The 22,500-nt window shown below is 37.5% G+C and overlaps 1 protein-coding gene across 1 annotated transcript in view; it reads right to left on the bottom strand.

Moving 5' to 3' along the window:
* Window positions 1-22,500, bottom strand: part of gnal (guanine nucleotide binding protein (G protein), alpha activating activity polypeptide, olfactory type) — a 69,683-nt gene that overhangs the window by 9,257 nt on the left and 37,926 nt on the right. Inside the window, 3 exon segments of the mRNA NM_001007339.2 lie at window positions 1,188-1,246; window positions 3,224-3,297; window positions 4,607-4,661. Coding sequence (NP_001007340.1) covers window positions 1,188-1,246; window positions 3,224-3,297; window positions 4,607-4,661 — 188 coding nt within the window.

The raw sequence follows: 22,500 nt of genomic DNA, 5'->3' as shown, positions 1-22,500 counted from the left end.
AGAGCAAGGGATATTTTCACAGCATGTCTGATAATATTTTGTCTTCTGGAGAAAGTTTTAATTGTTTTATTTTGGCTAGAATAAAAGCAGTTTTAATTTTTTTAAAAGCCATTTTAAGGTCAAAATTATTAGCCCTTTTAAGTTATTTTTTTCCAGATTGTCGACAGAAAAATCATCATTATACAATAACTTTCCCTGAATTACCCTAATCTGCCTGGTTAACTTAATTAACCTAGTTAAGCCTTCAAATGTCACTTTTAGCTGTATAGAAGTGTCATGAAAAATATCTAGTCATATATTATTTACAGTCATCATGGCAAAGATAAAATAAATCAGTTATTAGAAATGAGTAATTAAAACTATGTGTTGAACAAATCTTCGCTCTGTTAAACAGAAATTGGCGAAAAAGATTAAACGAGGGGGGTTAATAATCCAAGGGGACTAATAATTCAACTATATATAAAACACCTAAAGCAGGGGTGTCAAACTCAGTTCCTGGAGTTCCTGAGTCAGATAAGTGTATTGAAGAAGAGTTAAAGCTAAACTCTGCAAAGCCTCTGGCCTCCAGGAACAGACCTGAACTAAAGGGGCCTTTCTGCTAAAAAAAAATGTCCTCTTAAAGACTTGAATTTTATTTTAAAAATTTACAAAAAACAAACAAATTTTTTTCAATTGAACTTGGGAAGAACTTATCGAGACGTTTAATTCAGATAACAGATTTAATTTGGGCTGCATGCACAAATATGTGTTAGTTATCATTTGGTGGCAAATAAAAGCCTAAATGAATTGTGTTGTTACATAAAGGAATAATTTATCTTGTCAAGACATTTTTAATCTCCAAGGTTTGGGTTACCTGGACTTTCAACTGAGTTACAAAAACCTCTTAGGGTTCATTCCACAACTTAATTTGTGCTTTGAATTTTATCCAAAGCCTTATTTAAATGGAATGACATGAGGCCAAACAAATGGTGACTTCAGATTTTGATTGAAGAATTAAAAGGCCATTATACAATTATCCCAAAGTTTTGAATGTAAAAAACCCAGTTAATTCTGATTTTGAATTGTTTTAAATTACAAAGACACAATGCATGTTCTCATAAACAAACTCAAAATTGTAATACCTAGAGGTTGTTACACAAACGTGTCCATGTAAATCGCTTAAACACATACACACTTTTGAAGCTCACCATTAAAGCACTGAATCCATTTTCTCCTCTCATCTCTCTGACCGCCCACATCAAACATACTGAAAGACAGAAATAAATTAATAAATAAATATTTAATTTAAGCATAAATAAAAATTAAGACAGCAGCACGGTGGCGCAGTGGGTGGCACAATCGTCTCACAGCAAGAAAGTCGCTGGTTCGAGCCCCGGCTAGGTCAGTTGGCATTTCTGTCTGGAGTTTGCATGTTCTCCCATGTTTGAATAGGTTTCCTCCAGGTGCTTTGGTTTCCCCCAGAGTCCAAAGACATGCGCTACAGGTGAACTGGGTAACCTAAATTGGTGGTATGAGAGTGTGTGCAAGAGTGTGTGGGTGTTTCTCAGTGTTGGGTTGTGGCTAGAAGGGCATCCGCTGTGTAAAACATATGCTGGATAAGTTGGTGGTTTATTCCGCTGTGGTGACTACTGATTAATGAAGGAACTAAGCCAAAAATGAATGAATGAATGAATGAATGATTAAGACATAATTGATGATTTGAAGTAAATAAGAAAAAAAATAAACCAAGCAATGTTTGTCATCTAAATTAGTGTTGTCAAAAGTTTTATTTTCCTCCTTTTTTTTCCTCTTCCTATTTATGCACTGTTAAAGGGAAAATATCTTAATATACTGTAATTCTATCTGTCTTTGAGGAACATTGTTTTTTTTTAAAAAAACATTTCAATAATTTTCTCATGTATTTGTTGGCAAACTAGCGATCCTCTGCCCATCTTTGCTCCCAAAGGACTAGACCAGGGGTCGGCAACACAAAATGTTGAAAGAGCCATATTGGACCAAAAAAAACAAAAAACAAATAGGTCTGGAGCCGCAAAAAAATGTAAAGCCTTATATAAGCCTTATAATGAAGGAAACGCATGCTGTATGTATCTATAGTAGCTATATTAGCCTACAATAAAAACGACTAAGTTGGCTATAAATACATAATGAGCCTTCATGATTAAATAGCCACTGAAATCAGGTGGTTAGTGTTTATTTAGTTGTCATTTAAACACTTCAGCACAGCCTCTGGTCTTTCAGTGTATTAATTTGATCATTTCTTCTTGCGGCCCATCAGAGTTCACATACCTGCATAAAAGCGCATTGAATATCGGTCACATTACAGGCAATTGAGTATGCTGGCACTGAATTAATGTCCTTGGTTTGCTGATCGGTGATGTTAACTGCCATTTTAATAGCCCTTTCCTTCAATGTCTTAGCAGAGAGAGGTACAGTATATCTTTAATTTTTTGTATTTTCTTGGTTTTGAAGTCTGCAAATAGGTGTTCTAGTATGTTGATGAATGACTCCTTCATGTAGTCACCATCTGTGAACGGTTTTCCATGCTTTATCATCTCCCGGTTTGTTTACAACAGCCACCTGCCTGGCATCCCGCCCTGCTGATAGAAACCTGTGTCGCAGGCTATGACGCAAATCTTCGTTGACAGAAATGTTGAAATTAAATATTAATTCTACACACTTTTACAGCATTTGAAAACGTTAAAAATGTTTGTCCTCCAATAGAAATCATATTAAAACATATAATATAAAAAAATTATATTAACCCATCTTTATGAACATTTTTGAAAAAGCTCCAGGGAGCCACAAGGGCAGCACTAAAGAGCCGCATGCGGCTCTACAGCCTCGGGTTGCTGACCCCTGGACTAGACCTTTCTTGGATGCTGCTGTTGTGCCAACTCATAATTACAATTACCTGTTGACATCACCTGTTTCAAATCACATCATTATTTAACCAATTCACCTGAATACTAGCCCTAAATTGCTCCTGTCCCTTTATTTGGAATGTGTTGCGGATCTGATTGACAGGAAATGATGTATATTTACAAATGAAATGAAGTTGAGCAGACAAAACATGACATATTTTGTGTTCATATTGTCAGCAATGAATTACAAGTCAAAGTAAATTGGGAAATCACTACATTCTTTTCTATTTGCGTTTTCCATACTGTCACAACTTTTTCTGATTTGAGGTTGTAAAATATATGATGTAACTTCAATGACTTACTGAAAATTTACTTTGTCCACTTGAAATCGAGTTTCAAAAATCCCTGAAGTTAATACACGACATCTCAGTAAATCCTGAAAGAAAGGCACAGAATCTCAGTTGATTGAAATTTAAATGCTAATAAGAATTTAGCACAGTGATGCCCAAAATCAGTCCTGGTGAGCCGGTGTCCTGCAAAGTTTAGTTCCAACCCCAATCAGACACACCTGGGATAACTAATCAAGCTCTTAAGCTGTCACACTAGTGTATGTGCATACAAAATTCAGTCGTATAGCGATGTGAAAAGTGGCGGGATTAAACAAGATTATTAGACATAAAAAAAAAAGCGAGCGATTGGTCCATGTTTTGAATTTCTGTCCAGAGAAGAGATGTTTTGATCCTCGATTGGTCTCACGCACAGAAGTGATGCGATTTTGGAGGTCAGAGTTCACCAAGCTTGAACTTTGCACTACAGCGAACTGCGAAACTTAACGCATGACACTGCGTTTCCAGTCTGACGCATTTGCTTACATATGAATGGAAGTCTATGGGGAGAAAAGTCCAGTGTGACTCAGCAGTTCAAAGCTAAACTCAGCAGGACACTAGCCCATCAGGACGGTAAAGTCGGCTGGCCGGAGGTGCGATATGCACATTATTATAGCAGCATTTTTTATGACACTGTTTAACAATGAATAATATTTTTACATTACTGTGACGGTTGGGTTTAGGGTTGGGGTGGGCGTTAAAAAAACCACCCTGGTGAAAAATCCAGCTTAAACCAGCCTAGGATGGTTGGCTGATTTTAGCTGGTCGACCAGCCTGGTTTTAGAGGGGTTTTGGCCCCTTCCAGGCTGGTTTCCAGCCATTTCCAACCTGGTTTCAGCTGGACAGGCTGGGAGACAAGCAGCTAAAACCAGCTTGACCCGACTGGGAGCCCAGCCAAAATCAGCTATGTCCAGCTTAAACCAGGATGGTCAAGCTGGTTTTAGATGGTTTTAGCTGGTCACTTTCCAGTCTGACCAGCAAAGACCAGGCTGGAAATGGCTGAAAACCAGCCTGGAAGTGGCCAAAACCCCTCTAAAACCAGGCAGGTCGACCAGCCAAAAACCAGCCAACCATCCAAGGCTGGTTTAAGCTGGATTTTTCAGCAGGGAATTTATTGGGTAATTTAATAGATGGCATAAATAATACTTGGTACAACTACACTTTTTAGGTTACTGTGACGGTTAGGTTTAGGCTTGGGGTGGGGGTAGACGTTAATAAAATACAAAAAATAGGAAATTTTATAAATAATGTAAATAAATCTTGTTAACATCCGGACGCATCAATATCTAATCTAGCAACAGCCCTTCAGGACAGAGTTTGGACATCCCTGATTTAACAGTAGTGTGATAATGCCCTCACCTGGTCTGTAGGAGTGTAGTCATTCTGTCGAACAGACTCGATTCTTTCCAGAAAGCTGAAAAACAGATAAGAGGGAGGTGTAACTCATAAAATTTGATTTATGTCATTTCACATGATTTCACCAATAAAATGCATGTGCAGCTCTGGATTTAATGAATTTAAACAGACTTAAGTGTGTGTAGATGAGTGGGTAAGTGTAAGAGGGAATTTTAATATATTCTACACTGTTAACCAATTCAACTGTGACATTAAATGATTTTTTATTTACTCTTCCTAAAGTTTATTTTATTATGTAGTGTAAGTTTTGGCCACCAGGTGGCGCTCCAGCACAGATCACCTAAGCACTGCTTCTAAACTGACATACAGTTGAAGTCAGAATTATTATCCCCCTAAATTTTAGCCCGTTTATTTTTTTCCTCCAATTTCTGTTTAACAGAGATTTTTTTTGTCAACACATTTCTAAATATAATTGTTTTAAAAACTAAAAACTAATAACTGATTTATTTTATCATTGCCGTGATGACAGTAAATAATATTTTACTAGATAAAATAAACTTGATTCAAGACACTTCTATACAGTTTAAAGTGAGATTTAAAGGCTTAACTAGGTTAGTTAGGTTAACTAGGCAGGTTAGGGTAAATAGGCAAGTTATTGTATAATGATGGTTTGTTCTGTAGACTATCGAAAAAATATATAGCTTAAAGGGGCTAATAATATTTACCTTAAAACTACTTTTATTCAAGAAAAAAAAAAAAAGACTTTTTCCAGAAAAAAAATATTATCAGACATACTGTGAAAATGTCCTTGCTCTGTTAAACATAATTTAGGAAAAAAAAAAAAGAAAAAAAAAAAAAACTCAAAGGGGGGCTAAAAATTCTGACTTCAACTATATATTTCGCAACAAAATATTTTCATTTAGAGCTCTAGAATCTGTTAGGTACAGTATACCACCACAAAATAACATTTTATGTCTGTAGTTTCTAAAACACACATCATAATGTATTAGGTGTTGATAAAATAAACCTTTTTACACTTTTAATATGACACAGTTTTTGTCTTTCAGGGTAAATAACATCATCCACATAGCTCCTACAAATTCATGCTCATAAAACAGTAATGAATAATAAAAAACAAGCAGAGGGCAACAGTCATGATTCTTTACACTAAAAAATAACTCATCCTAAATTTAGGTAAAAAAAATTATGGACCAACTTTTTTTTTTTACCTACATTTTATTTAAAAATTAACCCAGTGGTTGGGATCTTCTACATCTGACACAAATTTGGGCTGAAATAACCCCAGCTTTCAGAATGTGGGCCATAAACAATTGTAAACGCAGAATTTTAAAACTCTTTAAGTTTCAGTTTTATTTTAGCAATGAATAGTTTGACATCAAAATAAATTGGTTTCTGAGGAAATCCACATCATCTGAAAACAGTTCACAGCACTTCACTTTTGTCATGTTTTGTTAAGTCATGCCTTTATCTCAAATTGGAATAAATTAATTATTTTTTTATTAATAACAGCACGTCCCTTTAAGAAATCATGCACAAATCAACCTTTATATAGAGTTCATGTGAATACTGACCGAGAAAGCATTTTTACATATAAGACTGCATTTGACGTCAGAAAAGATGAACTTGCACTTTCTAAGAATTGAATGAAGTTTAATTGCTGTCACTAATACAGTATGGCAGAGGAGAATCCCTTAATTAATATGGCTGAGGAGATGGTCAACCGCTAAAGTCCTTGCGCTTCTTAACTGTTTTGACAGACTCACCTGGAGAGATGTCACATTTGTAACTGTTTACGCTCATTTTAATTTTTTAACGCATACAATACGTTATGCTGTGGTTATAGGAGGCGCCCTCGTTACTATTATTGAGCCTCGGCTCAGTTGGCATTTCTGTGTGGAGTTTGCATGTTCTCCCTGCCTTCGCGTGGGTTTCCTCCGGGTGCTCCGGTTTCCCCCACAGTCCAAAGACATGCGGTACAGGTGAATTGGGTAGGCTAAATTGTCCGTAGTGTATGAGTGTGTGTGTGAATGTGTGTGTGGATGTTTCCCAGAGATGGGTTGCGGCTGGAAGGGCATCCGCTGCGTAAACACTTGCTGGATAAGTTGGTGGTTCATTCCGCTGTGGCGACCCCAGATTAATAAAGGGACTAAGCCGACAAGAAAATGAATGAACTCTGTGATTGTGTTTTAAAACATATATTTAGCGCACGCACATTCTCTCTCTAATTGGTTTATGTGGATAATTCTGTATCCTTCATCAAGCTCAACTCGTATGTAGGGGTGTAACGATATTACAAACCGAACCGAAATATCGTGATACACCAACCACGATACGTATCGCGAAACTCTCATGGCGTACTCTCACGCCCCCTGCTGCCCATTGTTAAGGTTGACGTAACTTGCCTATAACTAATTGAACCAATTTAAACATCTTTATTTTATCACATTTGATTAAATTGTATTAGTAATGATGAGATTTTGTTCTAAATAGTATATTCTAAAGTTAGTATTTCCCAAGTGCATATCATGTGACTTGAGTGAGCGATCACTCAGTTACTGTATGAAGGCTGCTTCACAAAGTATTAAGATTGCAGATCCCCCTGACACATTTAAGTCGCCTGTGTGGGAACATTTTGGTTTTCCAGTGGAGTACAAGAGTGGAATTCGTGTCTTAGACAAAGCGCACACCTATCTGTCATAACTTTATGTTATAAATACAGATTTTCATTTCACTTCTGTGAATAAAGATTTGCTCTCTGTCCAGTGACAGAGTATCTTTTTTTTAAATTGAAGTAACACACAGTTTCAAGGCAATTAAGTTAATCTTTATTTCTATAGCGCTTTTACAAAAGAAGAGGTGTGTCAAAGCAGCTTAACATAGATGTTCTAGTTCTGGTAAATTGTAACCTCAGTCCAGCTTTAAGTTGAGTTTAGTTTAGTTCAGTGTAATGTACACGTCACTGCTGAAAGCCAAAACACTAAAGAGCAAATCCAACAGTGTGCAGCTCAACAAGTCCCAAACCAAGCAAACCACTGCATAAAGCGGCACGAAACTTCACCAATCAACCAAAAACCAGACTCAACTGGGCACAACCAGTTCTTCTCTGGCCAAATGTTTAGTGCAGAGCTGCAGTCTAGATGCCTTAGGCTTGAGAACAATGGATATCCGTAATGGAGAAGCTGCAGGTCTGAGTAGGTCACTAGCAGGTGTTCAGGCTAGCCCGAGGAATCAATGCAGACACTCGTCTGTCACAGGTTTTTTTTTTTTTAAGGAATTAGTCTCACACTCTCCACTCTCACATCTGCTCAGTTTAACCCAGTGTTACCAAAATTCACACATACGTAGATCTCATCAGCCCAAAAAACTTTCATACCCACCTGACAATCACCAAAATCCCTCAGCTTGAAGTCAACATATTGAAGACGCTAAATTAAAACCAGATTTTTCAAATCTCAAATGGTCCAGCTATGTAAAAGTGATAAAAATGGATAATAAATAGGAAATGTACAACGTAAAGGAAGTGCATAATAATCAGTGTATCACTGTTTTTGTCACTGATTCTGATCAAGATTCCGGATTGTGTTTGTTGAAGTATTCTGATCCCATTGATGTGACCATTGTGAGTCTCAGTTAAAGCACCACCAACTGACAGTAGCAAGTGTGTCACTCTGGAAATGCACTGGAATCATCATTTTTCTTCCATTGAATTTGTGTAACTGCATGATGTGAAACTGAAAGGTTTTCTCATATTTTAAATACTGTTGCCATGACAACAGATGAATCTTTGAAACTTTTCACATGTGCTTTCGAGGCTCTTAAAACTCTTAGAATGTTTTGACATTTGACACACAGAGTTGTGGTCCGTTACACACTGGCAAAAGTTCAAACATGGGTGTGGTCAGGATGCTCGCTAGCAAAACATTTTGTCAACAACGTGGGGGTAAGTTTTAACCATAGTCACAAAACTCAGCATATATATTGCTCTCATTGAGATGAACAACTTTTTTTAATTTACAGTCATTAGCTCTGACCTGCAGGAACTCTGAGCCATGTCATCCTCAGGGAATTTTCTTATTTGGACATAGTTACAGCAATTGGATGTGCCAATGCTGAAGTGGAGAGAAAACAGAGACTATTTATTGGGGTTTGGTCTTAAGCTAACTGGACAATATAATGATTGTAAATAATGAATTAGCCTCGTCAAAACTGATCATGCTTCTCCCAAAATTTGTTTATAAAACACCACTAAAAACTAATGCTTGTGCCATCTAGGCTACATTATATAATGACATTGGTTAGGACACCGATCGGATCTGTTGCCAAGTGTATGTTTCCTTTTTAACATTAAGATTTTTTCTTTGAAATCTGTAATACCACTACTTGCCGGAAAAACAACCACTGGCTGTATTTTTTTCAGCCACTTTGATGCAGGTTTAACTAAACTGTGGCTACTTTTACTTATTAAACACTCCCTCACCTGAACTCGCTGCGAGTGAGGAAAGCACATCAGCACTGAGGAAACATCAGATGCTCAAGTCTAAGCCATTATAGTCTTTAAAATAATGACTTATGTTGAAACTGTAGCAAATATATGACAGAGGTTTGTGATAAAACAATTACAGTGAAGCAATAATTAAATCCTTATTTTCCACGGAACTAAATAAATCTTTACAGCACAATTGTGTAGCGAAAAAAAAAACACTTCAAACAGGCAATATTTCTCTGAAAATGTATATTTTTGGAACAAATTTCATCAGGTATAATTTATATCTTAATATTAATGTATTTCTTGTTGGTCAGTTTCCTACAAAATAAACAAGAAGAACGAAAAGCACTTTAGGTGAAGTGCTTCAAAACAAGGTCTGCTATAGCCCTATGCTTCTGCACCAAAACACAAACTGGTTTGTTAAATAAAACAATAATTTACATAAAATAGGGCGAGGCAGTGGCGCAGTGGGTAGTGCTGTCGCCTCACAGCAAGAAGGTCGCTGGTTCGAAGCTCGGCTCAGATGGTATTTCTGTGTGAAGTTTGCAGGTTCTCCCTGCCTTCGCATGGGTTTTCTCAGGGTGCTACGGTTTCCCCCACAGTCCAAAGACATGTAATACAGGTAAATTAAGGTCCGTAGTGTATGAGTGTTTGTGTGGATGTTTCCCAGAGATGGGTTGTGGTTGGAAGGGCTTCCGCTGCGTAAAAACTTGCTGGATAAGTTGGCGGTTCATTCCAGTCAGTGTGTAAAGTCGTTGAGTCTAACAACGCAAAGCATAACTTATCCTTTAAATGTCCATACTTAACCGGTCATCAATAAGGTCTATCAATTAAAAGGGTTATTGACAATTAGTCGATCATCGAGTAATTGTTAACTAAATTGTCATTTTTAATTGTAATTGTCTGGCATATTTAGTACCAAATTCCATAATCTGACAACATGACTGTTGTGACTTACATTAAAAATTGAGAAGTCTGAACAGGGCTTTAGTCTTACTTGATCTTAGTGCTTCTCATGTGACACTACTATAGACCACAATTTCGTCTTTTATTGCATGAACTGCACGTGTCCAGGGGTAGACTTTAGGGTGGTTAAACACATAACTTTTAATAAATTTAGAATTTAAGGTATGTGTTGAATTTCAGGACAAACAGCTCTGTTTAGCTAAGAATTATTTCTAAACTAAAAAAACGTTATCTCTTTCTGATGCAGTAAAGGTAACTCGAGCTTTCATGACCTCTAGACTGGACCCAGACCACTTACTGGCTGTACTGTATCTTCAGTAAACAAGCTTTAGTTAGTGCAAACTGCAGTTTCCAGTGTTCTTACCAGGTCAACAACACACAATCATTTCACCTCAGTTTTATCTTTCTTACATTGGATATCTGTTAATTTTCATATTGATAACAGATACTGATATTTACCAACAAGAGTCTAATTGTTTAACTAACCAGTCTTCTATCTTTCTACAATCCGTCCATAACCATTTTTTTTTTTTTTAAGGATTTGACGTGTGGCCCTTCACTTGTTTTGCAAAACTGGATATGGCCCTCGGGTCTAAAAAGTTTGCCCACCACTGCCCTACAGCTTAAAAACACAAAAACGTCCAATATCGGACCGCCCCTAGCTTTGTAACATTTTAGCAGAGTAAATATTTCGACCCACCAACTGCAGCAAAACAGTATGTGCTGTCATTTTATCCGTTATCATCCTGAACCATTTGCATGTTCAACTTCCTACTGCAAATGACTACAAAACTCGATATACACAGCTCTCCCACTCAGGTGGTTACTAACACACACCCATTCAACGATTTGCAATGATAAACCTTGTTTTAAAATAAAGTGGTCCATTTATTTTGATGAACTAATGAAATATTAACTTACAATTCTCAGATCCCTCAAGCCAAAGACCTTTTGAGGTGATCACAGTTGTGAGTTGTTTTTGTGAGAGGTATTGTTACTGTGTAATTTCAATCTGAGAGGTAAATCTATAAGGGACAGATATTGCCCGTGGGCACTCATTCTGTGAGTTCATACATCGCTCTGCTTGTATTTTGCACATTTGACTTTGCACTCTGCATGTTCCAATGTCCTGAATGTGGAGCTAAATATAGACTCAATCAATTAAAACACAGAAACGAATCTGCCCTAAGAGAGAAAAGAGACAATTAAGGGGGAGAATATGGCAAAATACAAGAGGAACATTTTCAGAAACAAAGTAAAAAAAAAACACTTGTAGTCTTGTAATATGCATATATTTGTGCAGTTTTTATATGAGTTTTTTTTTCTTACCTTTTCTGTAGTTCTTTTATTTTGAATGTCAAGTGCAATACCAAGAAAGCATGGTAGCCATTAATAATAAAAGCTGACACATTAATACGATAAAATATACAGTTGGAGACAAAGTTATAAATACATAAATGTAAAAAAAAAAGTTGTGTAGCAATATTCAAACCGAACCAAACCAAACCGCAATAGGTCCCTATTATATAAATAATTGCAAACCCATATTGCTCAAATATACTACCCTTTCATTATGTTGGTGGCTGTTTTTGCCCCATTGACTTCCATTGTCACTACTTTTTATTATTATTTTAAACCATGACCCTGTATGATCAGGTATTCTTGATTGTCTGTGGTTTTGCCAAGATTGGGAAGATACGTCGTTACCTTGGAATTATTTATCAGTTTTATCTGTGTTCTGAATGATTGTGAGATGATGAGCTTTAAAGTTTTTGCATTCTGTAGCAAACAGTTTTTTAAATAAAAAGTCTTAAAATGTAAACTACTAATAAAAAATATCCCATAATGTAAATAAGTTGTCATTTCATAAGAATATGTGAATGACTCAATTTTAACAAAAATGTCAGATAGAACCTTACAATTATAAGGTGGTGACGTGTCACAATAAGATGTCACCGAAAATCATTATATTTGCTGAAGCACAGAGTTGTATCCAAATTAAGACTCAAAAACACCCCAGAGTGGATGGAAACATTCATAACAGTACATAAGGGTTAATAATAAACTAAAAATGCTAAACTCGTCACTGATGTATACAATAGATTTATACAGGACAGACAGAGAGAGACAGAAAGAGAGACAGAGAGACAGAGAGACAGAGAGACAGACAGACAGACAGACAGACAGACAGACAGACAGACAGACAGACAGACAGACAGACAGACAGATAGATAGATAGATAGATAGATAGATAGATAGATAGATAGATAGATAGATAGATAGATAGATAGATAGATAGATGACTGCATTAAACAAGAACATGCAAAGCCAGTGCCAAAGTTTTTGTTTAATTATTAATAATGACTAATAATTATTATTAATAAAAACAAATAGTATGAAACACTAATACTTGCTATTATTAAGTCAAAAGTGAATCTAGTGTCCCATAGCACTGCAAGCCCTGCCCCCTTAGCAAACTAAACTGAATCGAATAGTGGTCCCAATACCATGAACTGAACCATGGCATTGGTGTATCGCTATATATTACATATACACAGTTGAAGTCAGAATTATTAGCCCCCTTTGATTTATTTATTTATTTATTTTTCACATTGTGTTTTACAGAGCAAGGAAATTTTCACAGTACGTCTGATCATATTTTTTTTTCTTCTGGAGAAAGTCTTATTTGTTTTATTTTGGCTAGAGAAAAATCAGTTATTAATGTTTTTAACACAATTTTAGGGTCAAAATTATTAGCCCCTTTAAGCTTTATATTTTTTCGATAGTTTACAGCAGGGTTTTTCAAAGTCTAAGACAGTGGGCCTCCCTTTTGAAACAACTTATCTATTGGCGCCCCCCTCCTCCCAAACACGCATTTGCATGAAAGTGCAATTATTTACAGAGTAATAACAAGTATTTTAATATAACGTTTTTAAAACTAGGATGATTGTTCAATATGAATAGAACAGATCCAAGAACTGTCCATCCCAGTCAAAACAGTTGAAGTTTAGCGGGTCTCATGCTGTCTTTAGCCAAAATATCTTGACAAACCATACATAAAGGTCGTGGTTCATCAGCTGGTCCTGTCCACGTAAATCCTAAACTCAAATACTGATCATCATATCGTCGTCTTTTGGGTTTAAGCCCTGAACTTGAAGGTTCTGCACAAGACTTTTGGCCAGCGGAGAAATTAAAATGGTCGTGCCCAACTGAGTCTGGTTCTCTCAAGGTTTTTTTTCTTCACTCCCATCAGGTGAAGTTTTTTTTCCCTCTCCGCTGTCGCCACTGCCTCGCATGGTTCAGGATTGGTAGAGCTACGCATCGATGAATTTGCTCTTCAGTGTTTGAACTCTCAGTAATGATTAAATCACACTGAACTGAGCTAAACTGAACTGAACTGAACTTAAACACTAAAACCTGAACCACACTGTTCCAGTTACTGAACCACACTGTTCCAGTTACTATGACCATTTATGTGAAGCTGCTTTGACACAATCTACATTGTAAAAGCGCTATACAAATAAAGCTGAATTGAATTGAATTGAAGGCTTTGAATCGGGGGGGTCTCAGAAACCGATCCATTGTATTAGCAGGCATATACCTGTATTGGTGGGCTTGTCAAACAGAAACGAATTCCCAGTTATGGCCTTCTGGGTAAAAAAGGTTTTCTTATTTTTGACGTATTATTTTTTTAGCTTTGTTTAATTAAAACGTTTAAATATAATAAAAAATACATATAATAATTAAACTTAATAATTATATTTTTATAATATAATATTTTTCCCGTGCCTCCCCTGACATGCTCTGGCGCCCCCCAGGGGAGGCGCGCCTCACACTTTGAAAACCTCTGGTCTACAGAACAAACATAACCTGCCTAGTTAACCTAATTAAGTCTTTAAATGTTGCTTTAAGCTGTATAGAAGTGTCTTAAAAAATATTTAGTAAAATATTATTAACTGTCGTCATAACAAAGATAAAATAAATCACTCATTATTAAAACTATTATGTTTTAAAAATTAGTTGAAAAAAAATCATCTCTGTTAAACAGAAATTGGGGGAAAAAACGGGGGTTAATAAATCAGCGGGGCTGATAATTCTGAATTAAACTGTATATATTGAAAATACATAGCTAACTAGTATGATTATTATACCATTGAGTGTTCAATATGAGTATTTTTAGGCAAGAGTTATGTCTTTAAGTATTTTATGTTGAACTCATTAACAAGTGACACTGTATTTGATTTGAAGGTAGAGTATGGCTTTCTGTCAGAGGTAAATTTTGGAAATATAGAACAGTTCCATAATCCTGTATTAAGATTAGTTAGGTGACACTTGGGAGCATGATAAATAAGTTAAAAACCCTGGTCGCTACTGGTACACTATGCATGTTCTCATTAAATAAGCTCGCTGAGGAACACAGAACAGCACCTGATCCTGATTAAATAAGATCGCTGAGGAGCACTTTATACTGGTTCTGTTTAAATAGGCTCGCTGAGAAGAACAGACGGGCAAATAATCCTGATTAAATAAGATCGCTGAGGAGCACAAGACAGTGAAAGGTCAGTAAGACTTCAGCGAGTTGACCGACGCTTAAGATGAGAAATTGTAACTGTTGCTGTAATAGTCCAGTGGTAGTAAATGGAGATGCTGTGTATACACAGGCGTAAATCCCGGGGGGACGGGGTGGGGACATGTCCCCTACCAATCGAGGGTTGCCCCACCGCCAAAAATAAAATAAATAATAATAAATAAAAAAAACTCTCAATTGTGAAAAGTATATATATATATATATATATATATATATATATATATATATATATATATATATATATATATATATATATATATATATATATATATATATACACCTTAAATAATTGTCTTAGTAGAAAGAAAACCACATTTATCATTGAAAATGCATTTAGAAACAGGTGAGTTCCCCTTCCCCTTCCTGAGAGTGGTTCGGTCCACTGCGTGCTTTCCCTCATCTCACCTACACACGTCAGGTGTGCGGCTGCGGCTGAGTTAATGTTGAATTTCAGTAAGTAAGTAGGGGATTTTATTCACTTTAAATAAAGCGATTCTCTTCAATGTAGTTAATACAGACTCGTTAATAAATTAGCTGCGGCAAAAATGCTGATTACCGATGTAATTGTCCATGAATCTGCTGAGCGATTAAAAATACTTATCTAGTTAACGTTAGCTTATTGCTAAGTGCACTGCAACTTAATACGCTAAAGTCGTTTCCCATGCATTGTTTCATTTGTGATGACTTGGCATAATGTTAACATTGACAGCCACAATTAGCATATTGTTTAGCTGTGTAATTGCTAAATGAGCACTGTGCTACGCTGTGCACACTTACCCCGCTGTATTTTTTGTATAATCAGTTTCTATTCCGTTTTAAGTGACTCAATTAATTTGAAATTAAAATGTTAACCTTTTTTAATTCTTTGTTTTTATTGTCATTATTTTTACGATAGTTTAGCATTCTTTACCTAAAGCACTTTGAATTAGCATTGTGTATAAAATGTGCTACAGTATAAATAAACTTGCATTGCAGTGTCATAAAATGACAGAGAAAATGGACATAAGATCATTTTTACGTGCAGCTAAACGCCAAGTACAAAAAGTTCACATATTAAGCAATTTGGCTTTAAGAATGAGTGCTTATGAAAATACTAATGTCACATTATCAATCACAGAAAATGATTGAGGAACAGGCACAGTGTCAGGTAAGGGTGTTGTGCTTTTATTGAAGGAGTAATGACAATTCTTTTGGGGGGTGAACAATTTTTAAATGTTTTTGGAGTTGTGTCTGTTTAGCAGATGAACTTGAGAACAGGCTCACTGATTTACAATATGATCGGTCATTTTAACAAGTGTAGAGTAAATAAGTCAGTTATTATGAGTATGGAAATATAATAATATAATAATAATAATGATGGAACCATTTTTAACTGGGGGGACATATCTTTATTAGTACAATTTGGCTTTATTATTTGTGTCCTCTTCAAAAAAATGCTTGAAAGAAATTTCATATTTATTGTCACCCCTACTGTTAAATCAGATTTACGCCCATGTGTGTATATGAGAAGTCTAAACAAAAAGAATGTTCAAAAATTGGCTGAGTGGAAGTAATTTTGATGGACACTTGACTGCTTAAGTTGTGATGCATTCATGACAGTGATAGTGAAAAGAGTAAGAGATAAAGATAAGTTTGAAAACTTGGAAGCTAGAGAATGTTGAAACAACAGAAACAGAGACAAAGCACAGAAAAACAAGGGAAAAAATGTGATTAATAGTAAAAAAAAACGATAATAATTTAGTATGTTATTCATAAAAGGCTAGAAAATAATCCATTTGAAAATGGTCAAATGGTCAAGTCCGAGGCCATGGTGCTCAAGCGGAAAAAGGTGGTTTGCCATCTCCAGGTTGGGGGAAAGTTCTTACCCCAGGTGGAGGAGCTTAAGTATCTCAGGGTTTTGTTCACAAGTGAGGGAAGGATGGAACGTGAGATTGACAGGCGGATTGGTGCAGCGGCAGCAGTAATGTGGTTGATGTACTGGTCCGTTGGGGTGAAGAAGGAGCTGAGCCGCAAGGCAAAGCTCTCGATTTACCGGTCAATCTGCGTTCCTACCCTCACCTATGGTCATGAGCTTTGGGTCATAACCGAAAGGACAAGATCTTGCATACAAGCGGCCGAAATGAGTTTCCTTCGCAGGGTGGCAGGGCGCACTATTATGGATAGGGTGAGGAGCTCTAACACCAGGGAGAAGCTCAGAGTAGAGCTGCAGCTTCTCCACATCGAGAGAAGTCAGCTGAGGTGGATCGGGCATCTGTTTTGGATGCCTCCTGGACACCTACCAAGGGAGTAGTTCCAAACATGTCCCAGCGGGAGGAGGCCTCGGGGAAGACCCAGGACAAGCTGGAGGGACTATGTCTCCCGGCTGGTCCTGGAACGCCTTGGGATCCCCCCGTAGGAGCTGGAGGAAGTGTCTGGGGAGAGGGAAGTCTGGGGTTCTCTCATAAGACTACTGCCCCCGCGACCCGGCCCCAGAAAAGCGACAGAAAATGAATGAATGAATGAATGAATCAATGAATGAATGAATGATTGAATGAATGAAAATGGTCTGTTTGGTCACGATAAACCTCCTCCCAATAATTAGTAGTAGGGTCTCTGGCTCATCTCTGACTGATATCCATCCGGCATCACCTACAGAAAGAGTGATAACAACTTTGAAAGAAGAATATGCCGTTGAGTCTTTCTCATCCTTCAAGTTTCTGGGGACCCACATCTCAAAGGACCTTTTCTAGATCATCAACACCCCCAGCCTGGTCAAGAAAGGCTCATCAGCGCCTATTCTTCTTAAGGCAACTAAAGAAGAACCAGCTTTCATCAGCCGTCTTAGCTAACCTCTACCGCTGCACAATACAAAGCATCCTGACCAACTGCGTCACAGTCTGATATGGAAGCTGCTCTGTTGCTGAACATAAGGCACTGCAGCGGGTAGAGAAAACTGTCCAATGCATCACAAGAATCACACTGCCTGCCATTGAGGACATCCAGAAGAAACACTGTCTGCACCAAGCACGCAGTATTCTTAAGGATTCCTCTCACCCTGCTCACTTCCGGCAGGCGCTTCAGGCTCCCCCGGACAAAAACCAGAAGATTGAGGAACAGCTATTTCCCCAGAGCTATCTCCCCTTTGAACTCTGCCCCTCACTGACTCTTTTGCCCGCCGAATACACCCCCCACTTCCCTCTAACATATTCTCCTCACAATCACTGCACTATTTAACACTTGCACATTTAAAAATTGCACATATTCATTGCACTACATTGCGCTGATTCATTTATTTGAACTGTACATACCCACTGCACATGGACATTTGTAATTATGTACATACCCACTGTACTCAGGCACGTGCACACATAGGGCTCAACCTGTGCAGTGCACATGCCCTTTTTAGTCTTGGATAGAAAGTGCCCTTACAAAATGATCAAAAGTGCCCCCGCGACGCGGCACACCCTCAGTACGCACGCAACAACAACCTCTCACCCCCCCACCCGCTCTTCAAAAAAATTTATCCTGCACATGCCCTTTGGACGGTCTCTGCACGGGCCTGACTGTACTTATGCATTTGTAATTGTTTATCTATCTGCACACTTCAGATTATTAATAACAATCTGTATATATGTTCATTTATTGTGAATCTCTGTTCATAGCTAATACAATCTGTATATAATGTTCATAGTACATCCATCTGTAAATTTCACCGTAGTTTTTCTATAACTGCATTTTATAACTTATACCTGTATCCTGTACTGCTGGTTAGACCTAAAGTGCATTTCGTTGCCTTGTACTTGTACATGTGCAATGACAATAAAGTTGTATCTAATCTAATATGCAGAAACTCACAAGATTGAGCAGAACATAGCTCTTGAATCTGACAAGAAGTTGAAGCTTTATGATTGGGTGTTCATCAAGGTCACCAGGAAGGAAGTGTTAGAATCAGCCAGTGTGGGAACAACCTTTTAAGCCCTACTAACAACTCCAACTGCAGTTAAGATTGCTAGAAAGCTACCTGCATTTGCGTCACCTAATATCATTTAAAAAGATTGCGAATCTGGTGACGGCTGATGGCTACTGCAGCCAAGTAACGTAAATGACCTGTTTTCTTTATATTAATGTATATAGTGACTGTACAATAAACTTTTAAGTTTATACCTGTAGCCCCTGAAGGGAAAACTAATTTATTTGAATCATGTGTTGTAATACTCTGCCTTGACAAATTACTTGAAAAATAACTAGAGACAAATATACAGTATGTGTATAACATTGACATAGGTGGTCAACATATTAAAATAAAATTAAATAATAAATAAATAATAATAAATACTACACTTAAACTACACTGACTAACACTTAGGGAAAATGGATACAGTAAACACAATACTTTTAAGCCTGCGTTTCTGCTAGGTCCACTTTCACTGCAATGCAATTCCTATTAAAATTACAGATTATTTAAATAAATTGTAATGCTTATGTAATTTCTACTGGTTTATTTACTTTACGTCAAGCAGTCTTTATGTTGTTTTGAATACGTAGCTAAGCAACGCAAGGCACCGAATGTTATATCTACTAAAAGACAGAAAATATTACTGTACAAACAGCATTATACCTAAATCAGATAAACATTCTCATATTATTCAGTAATATCACTAAAATAAAAAACTGAATAAATATAGATTTACACACATTTTAAACAGAATCAACGATGGGCTAAAAATCCATGGAAAATCTGCAAAAAATCTGCGAAATTCTGCGTGCACAGATTCCGTGTGGGAAAAATCGTAGCTAAATATTGTCATTTATTTAAAAATGCTGGCGCAGTGCACCTGTGTATATACTACTTCTCGCGCTCCGCCATTTCACAATACAAATAAATATATAAACAAATAAACTCTGCTTGCTGTAGTTTACACAGAATTGGCAGGAACTATGCATTGATACAGCTTTATTGTATATGGTATGTGATTTACTTTGACATGAACCTTTTTTGAGCTATTTAGCGCTCCTCAGCGCGTTCAGAGAGAGAGAGAGATCACATCACATACAGTATTTTTCCCTGGTTTTTGCTCTCAATTTTATCTCTCTTTTTGTTTGACTTTTGCACCCACTCTATTCTGTGCTCTTTTAAAGAAACCCAGAGTGAATGTTTCAAATGTATGTGCTTGATATAATCACATGCTCGACTGTAGTTTTGAATCAGTTGAAAGGTTTGGAATGTTCCAGCTGCAGGAATATTTTGCTCACAAAGAGTTGCGTATATGATCAATACGATTCTACCGAGCAAACAGTTTAGACCAATGATTAGGTCAATGATTCATCATCTTTTATATGCCTGAATAAAAACTGGCCTCGAAGGACTGCCCTTTGAGCAACCACAATGGAATCTCTTGTGTTTCTTCTGTATTGTTCCCATTCTGCAAAAAAAATAATCTTCCTGAGTGCTATATAGGGCTGGGCGATTTGGCTTGACCAAAATCACGATTAATTGAACGTTTTAACGCGATTACGATTATTGCACAATTATTTTATCATAGCCCTCATACTAGAGGTCTGCAATTTCCGAAAAAAGTGCAGGAGCGATCGGTAACTGGTGTAATTTTAGACGGGAGCGGGCGGTCTAATAGTGTCGCTCCCAACTCCCGAGCGAGCGAGCACGCGTATGTATGTATGTGTGTGTATGAGAGAGCGTGATGCTGTGTTTAGCTTGTTTGTCGCTGTCTGTGTGTATGTGCATGTGTATGAATGTGTGAATGAGAGAGAGTGTGATGCTGTTGCTGTCTGTTTGTGTGTCACTTGCTTGGTTGCTCTGTGTCTATGTGTGTGTGTGTGTGTGTCTGTGTGTTGATACAGACAGCTTGTTAAAGGCTGTCTGGACTCTGTATAGTTGGGTGGTTTTCGGTTTTGTTGCCCCCATCACCCCCTACCCGCCCATCGGTTAGCGGGAACGGCAGGTAGAAAACGGGGCGAGTCAGGCAGCGGGACAACAAATGCTGAATATAAACGGGAGCAGTCGGGTTCGGACTAAAACCTGGGAGGAGCGGGCGGGAGCGGATTCAAAATCAAGTCCCGCGCAGATCTCTACCTCAGTTCACTGACAAGTTTTATTTGCCATCTCAAGGCATTTCTGGCGCATCTTTCAATCATTGTCAATGTAGTGCAAAGCAAGGCTCAAAAATGAGTTCATAGTCCTACTTGACCAGAGATTAGATGTGGCTCCAAATTGGTCACAGAAGTAGATATCAGCCTTACTTAGCGAGGTCACGTGACATGTAATTTTAAATAGTAAAACAATCAGATTTTGAATCAAATGAAGACAGCAAAATTCAATAATTCATTAGCATGACACGGTAACTGCTCCAAAATATTATAAATGTTTCTCGAAATAAAATATATTGTGTTCAAAAGAGAAAAAAAGTTTTAGTTTTTTACCCGGACATTTAAAAAGAACATATTTTAGAGCAATAATCATAATACCGTTATACCGTGAAACCGTGATATTTTTATTCAAGCTTAAAATACCATCAGAATCTTATACGGCCCCATGCCAATTCTGAGCTTGCGATCCTCTGCCATTTTTTGCTGCTTTGGCGACCATCAGCTGTTCCTACATAGGCATGACATGGTCAATTTTCCAAACAGTTCAACTTTTGCCACTGTGTCGATTAATACTTAATGTGTACATTATTACTTGTGGTTGTGGTTAAGACTAGAGTAATCTAAATATGACCACAGAACTTAAAATGAAAATTCTGAACAAACTGGATTCGAAGTATGAAATGTGTACACTTCAATTGACGCACAATGCCCTCACACCCTCTTCAACTCACGCTTTAATGGGGACTATATTGATTCCGGCCACCTCAATGAGCTCAAAAGTCAGCTCGAGGTGGCTTTTTGGCAAATAAAAGTCCAACCACTTGTACCCATCAGATAGGAAGAGGTAGGGCTGGGCGGTATATCGAGTTCTGTGCATATATCGATATGATTCCCCAACACGATGTGGTATTATCCAATATCGTTCATATTGATATGGTTTGAGGCCACTCGTGCGCATTCTGCGCGAAACAGACCACTCCAAGGTAGCGCGCAAGCTCCACTTGCACAAATGTGCACGTGCGCAAATAAATGATTCACTCCATGATTCATACAAAAGATTTGTGCAAAAGAAGATCGTCAAGATGGACCCATCACTGACATGACATGGAGGAACATGTATCGAATCTGACTCCCCGAACAAATCTGACTCCCCCTCGCGTGCATCCACGTCACACAGTGCCTGCAGCTGTCACATCGGTTTATTAGAAACCTTTTTTTCGATCATTTCTTCTGAAATTGACAGCATGAACGAACCTAGACACCTTGTCAAATTGACAAACAGCACCTGAATGTGTTCAAAAGAATTAAAAACGCCAAAACGGGACAAATTTATACCGCATTTTGAAAGTAAAACCACCTCATGTTTACTCATTATAAGTTTAGTATTTATTACACAATGGTCTCTTCTTTACATTTACGTTATAACACATTTAGCTTTGCGTGGTTTATGCAGGAGTGTACAGTAACTGATCAATGTCGCGAGTTTTGAAGCTCTCGCCGCCGGAGTTGAAGGCAGAACGCGTTGTTGCCAGGGCGGCCAGAGCGACCTTGGACGCTCTCGCTACTTTCGGTGTGAATGTACGGTAACTGTTGACTCATTACTGTGTTAGTACAAGATATATATTAAAGTTTATTATGTTCATTCTAAAAACAACAATAATTTATTATTCATTCATTCAATTTCTTGTCGGCTTAGTCTCTTTATTATTCTGGGGTCACCACAGCGGACTAAACCACCCACTTATCCAGCAC

Source organism: Danio rerio, chromosome 24 (assembly GCF_052040795.2).
Source record: "Danio rerio strain M-AB ecotype USA chromosome 24, GRCz13ab, whole genome shotgun sequence".
Taxonomy (NCBI): domain Eukaryota; kingdom Metazoa; phylum Chordata; class Actinopteri; order Cypriniformes; family Danionidae; genus Danio; species Danio rerio.
Note: the sequence above shows the minus strand (reverse complement) of the source record. Positions and strands in the feature narration are given on the sequence as shown.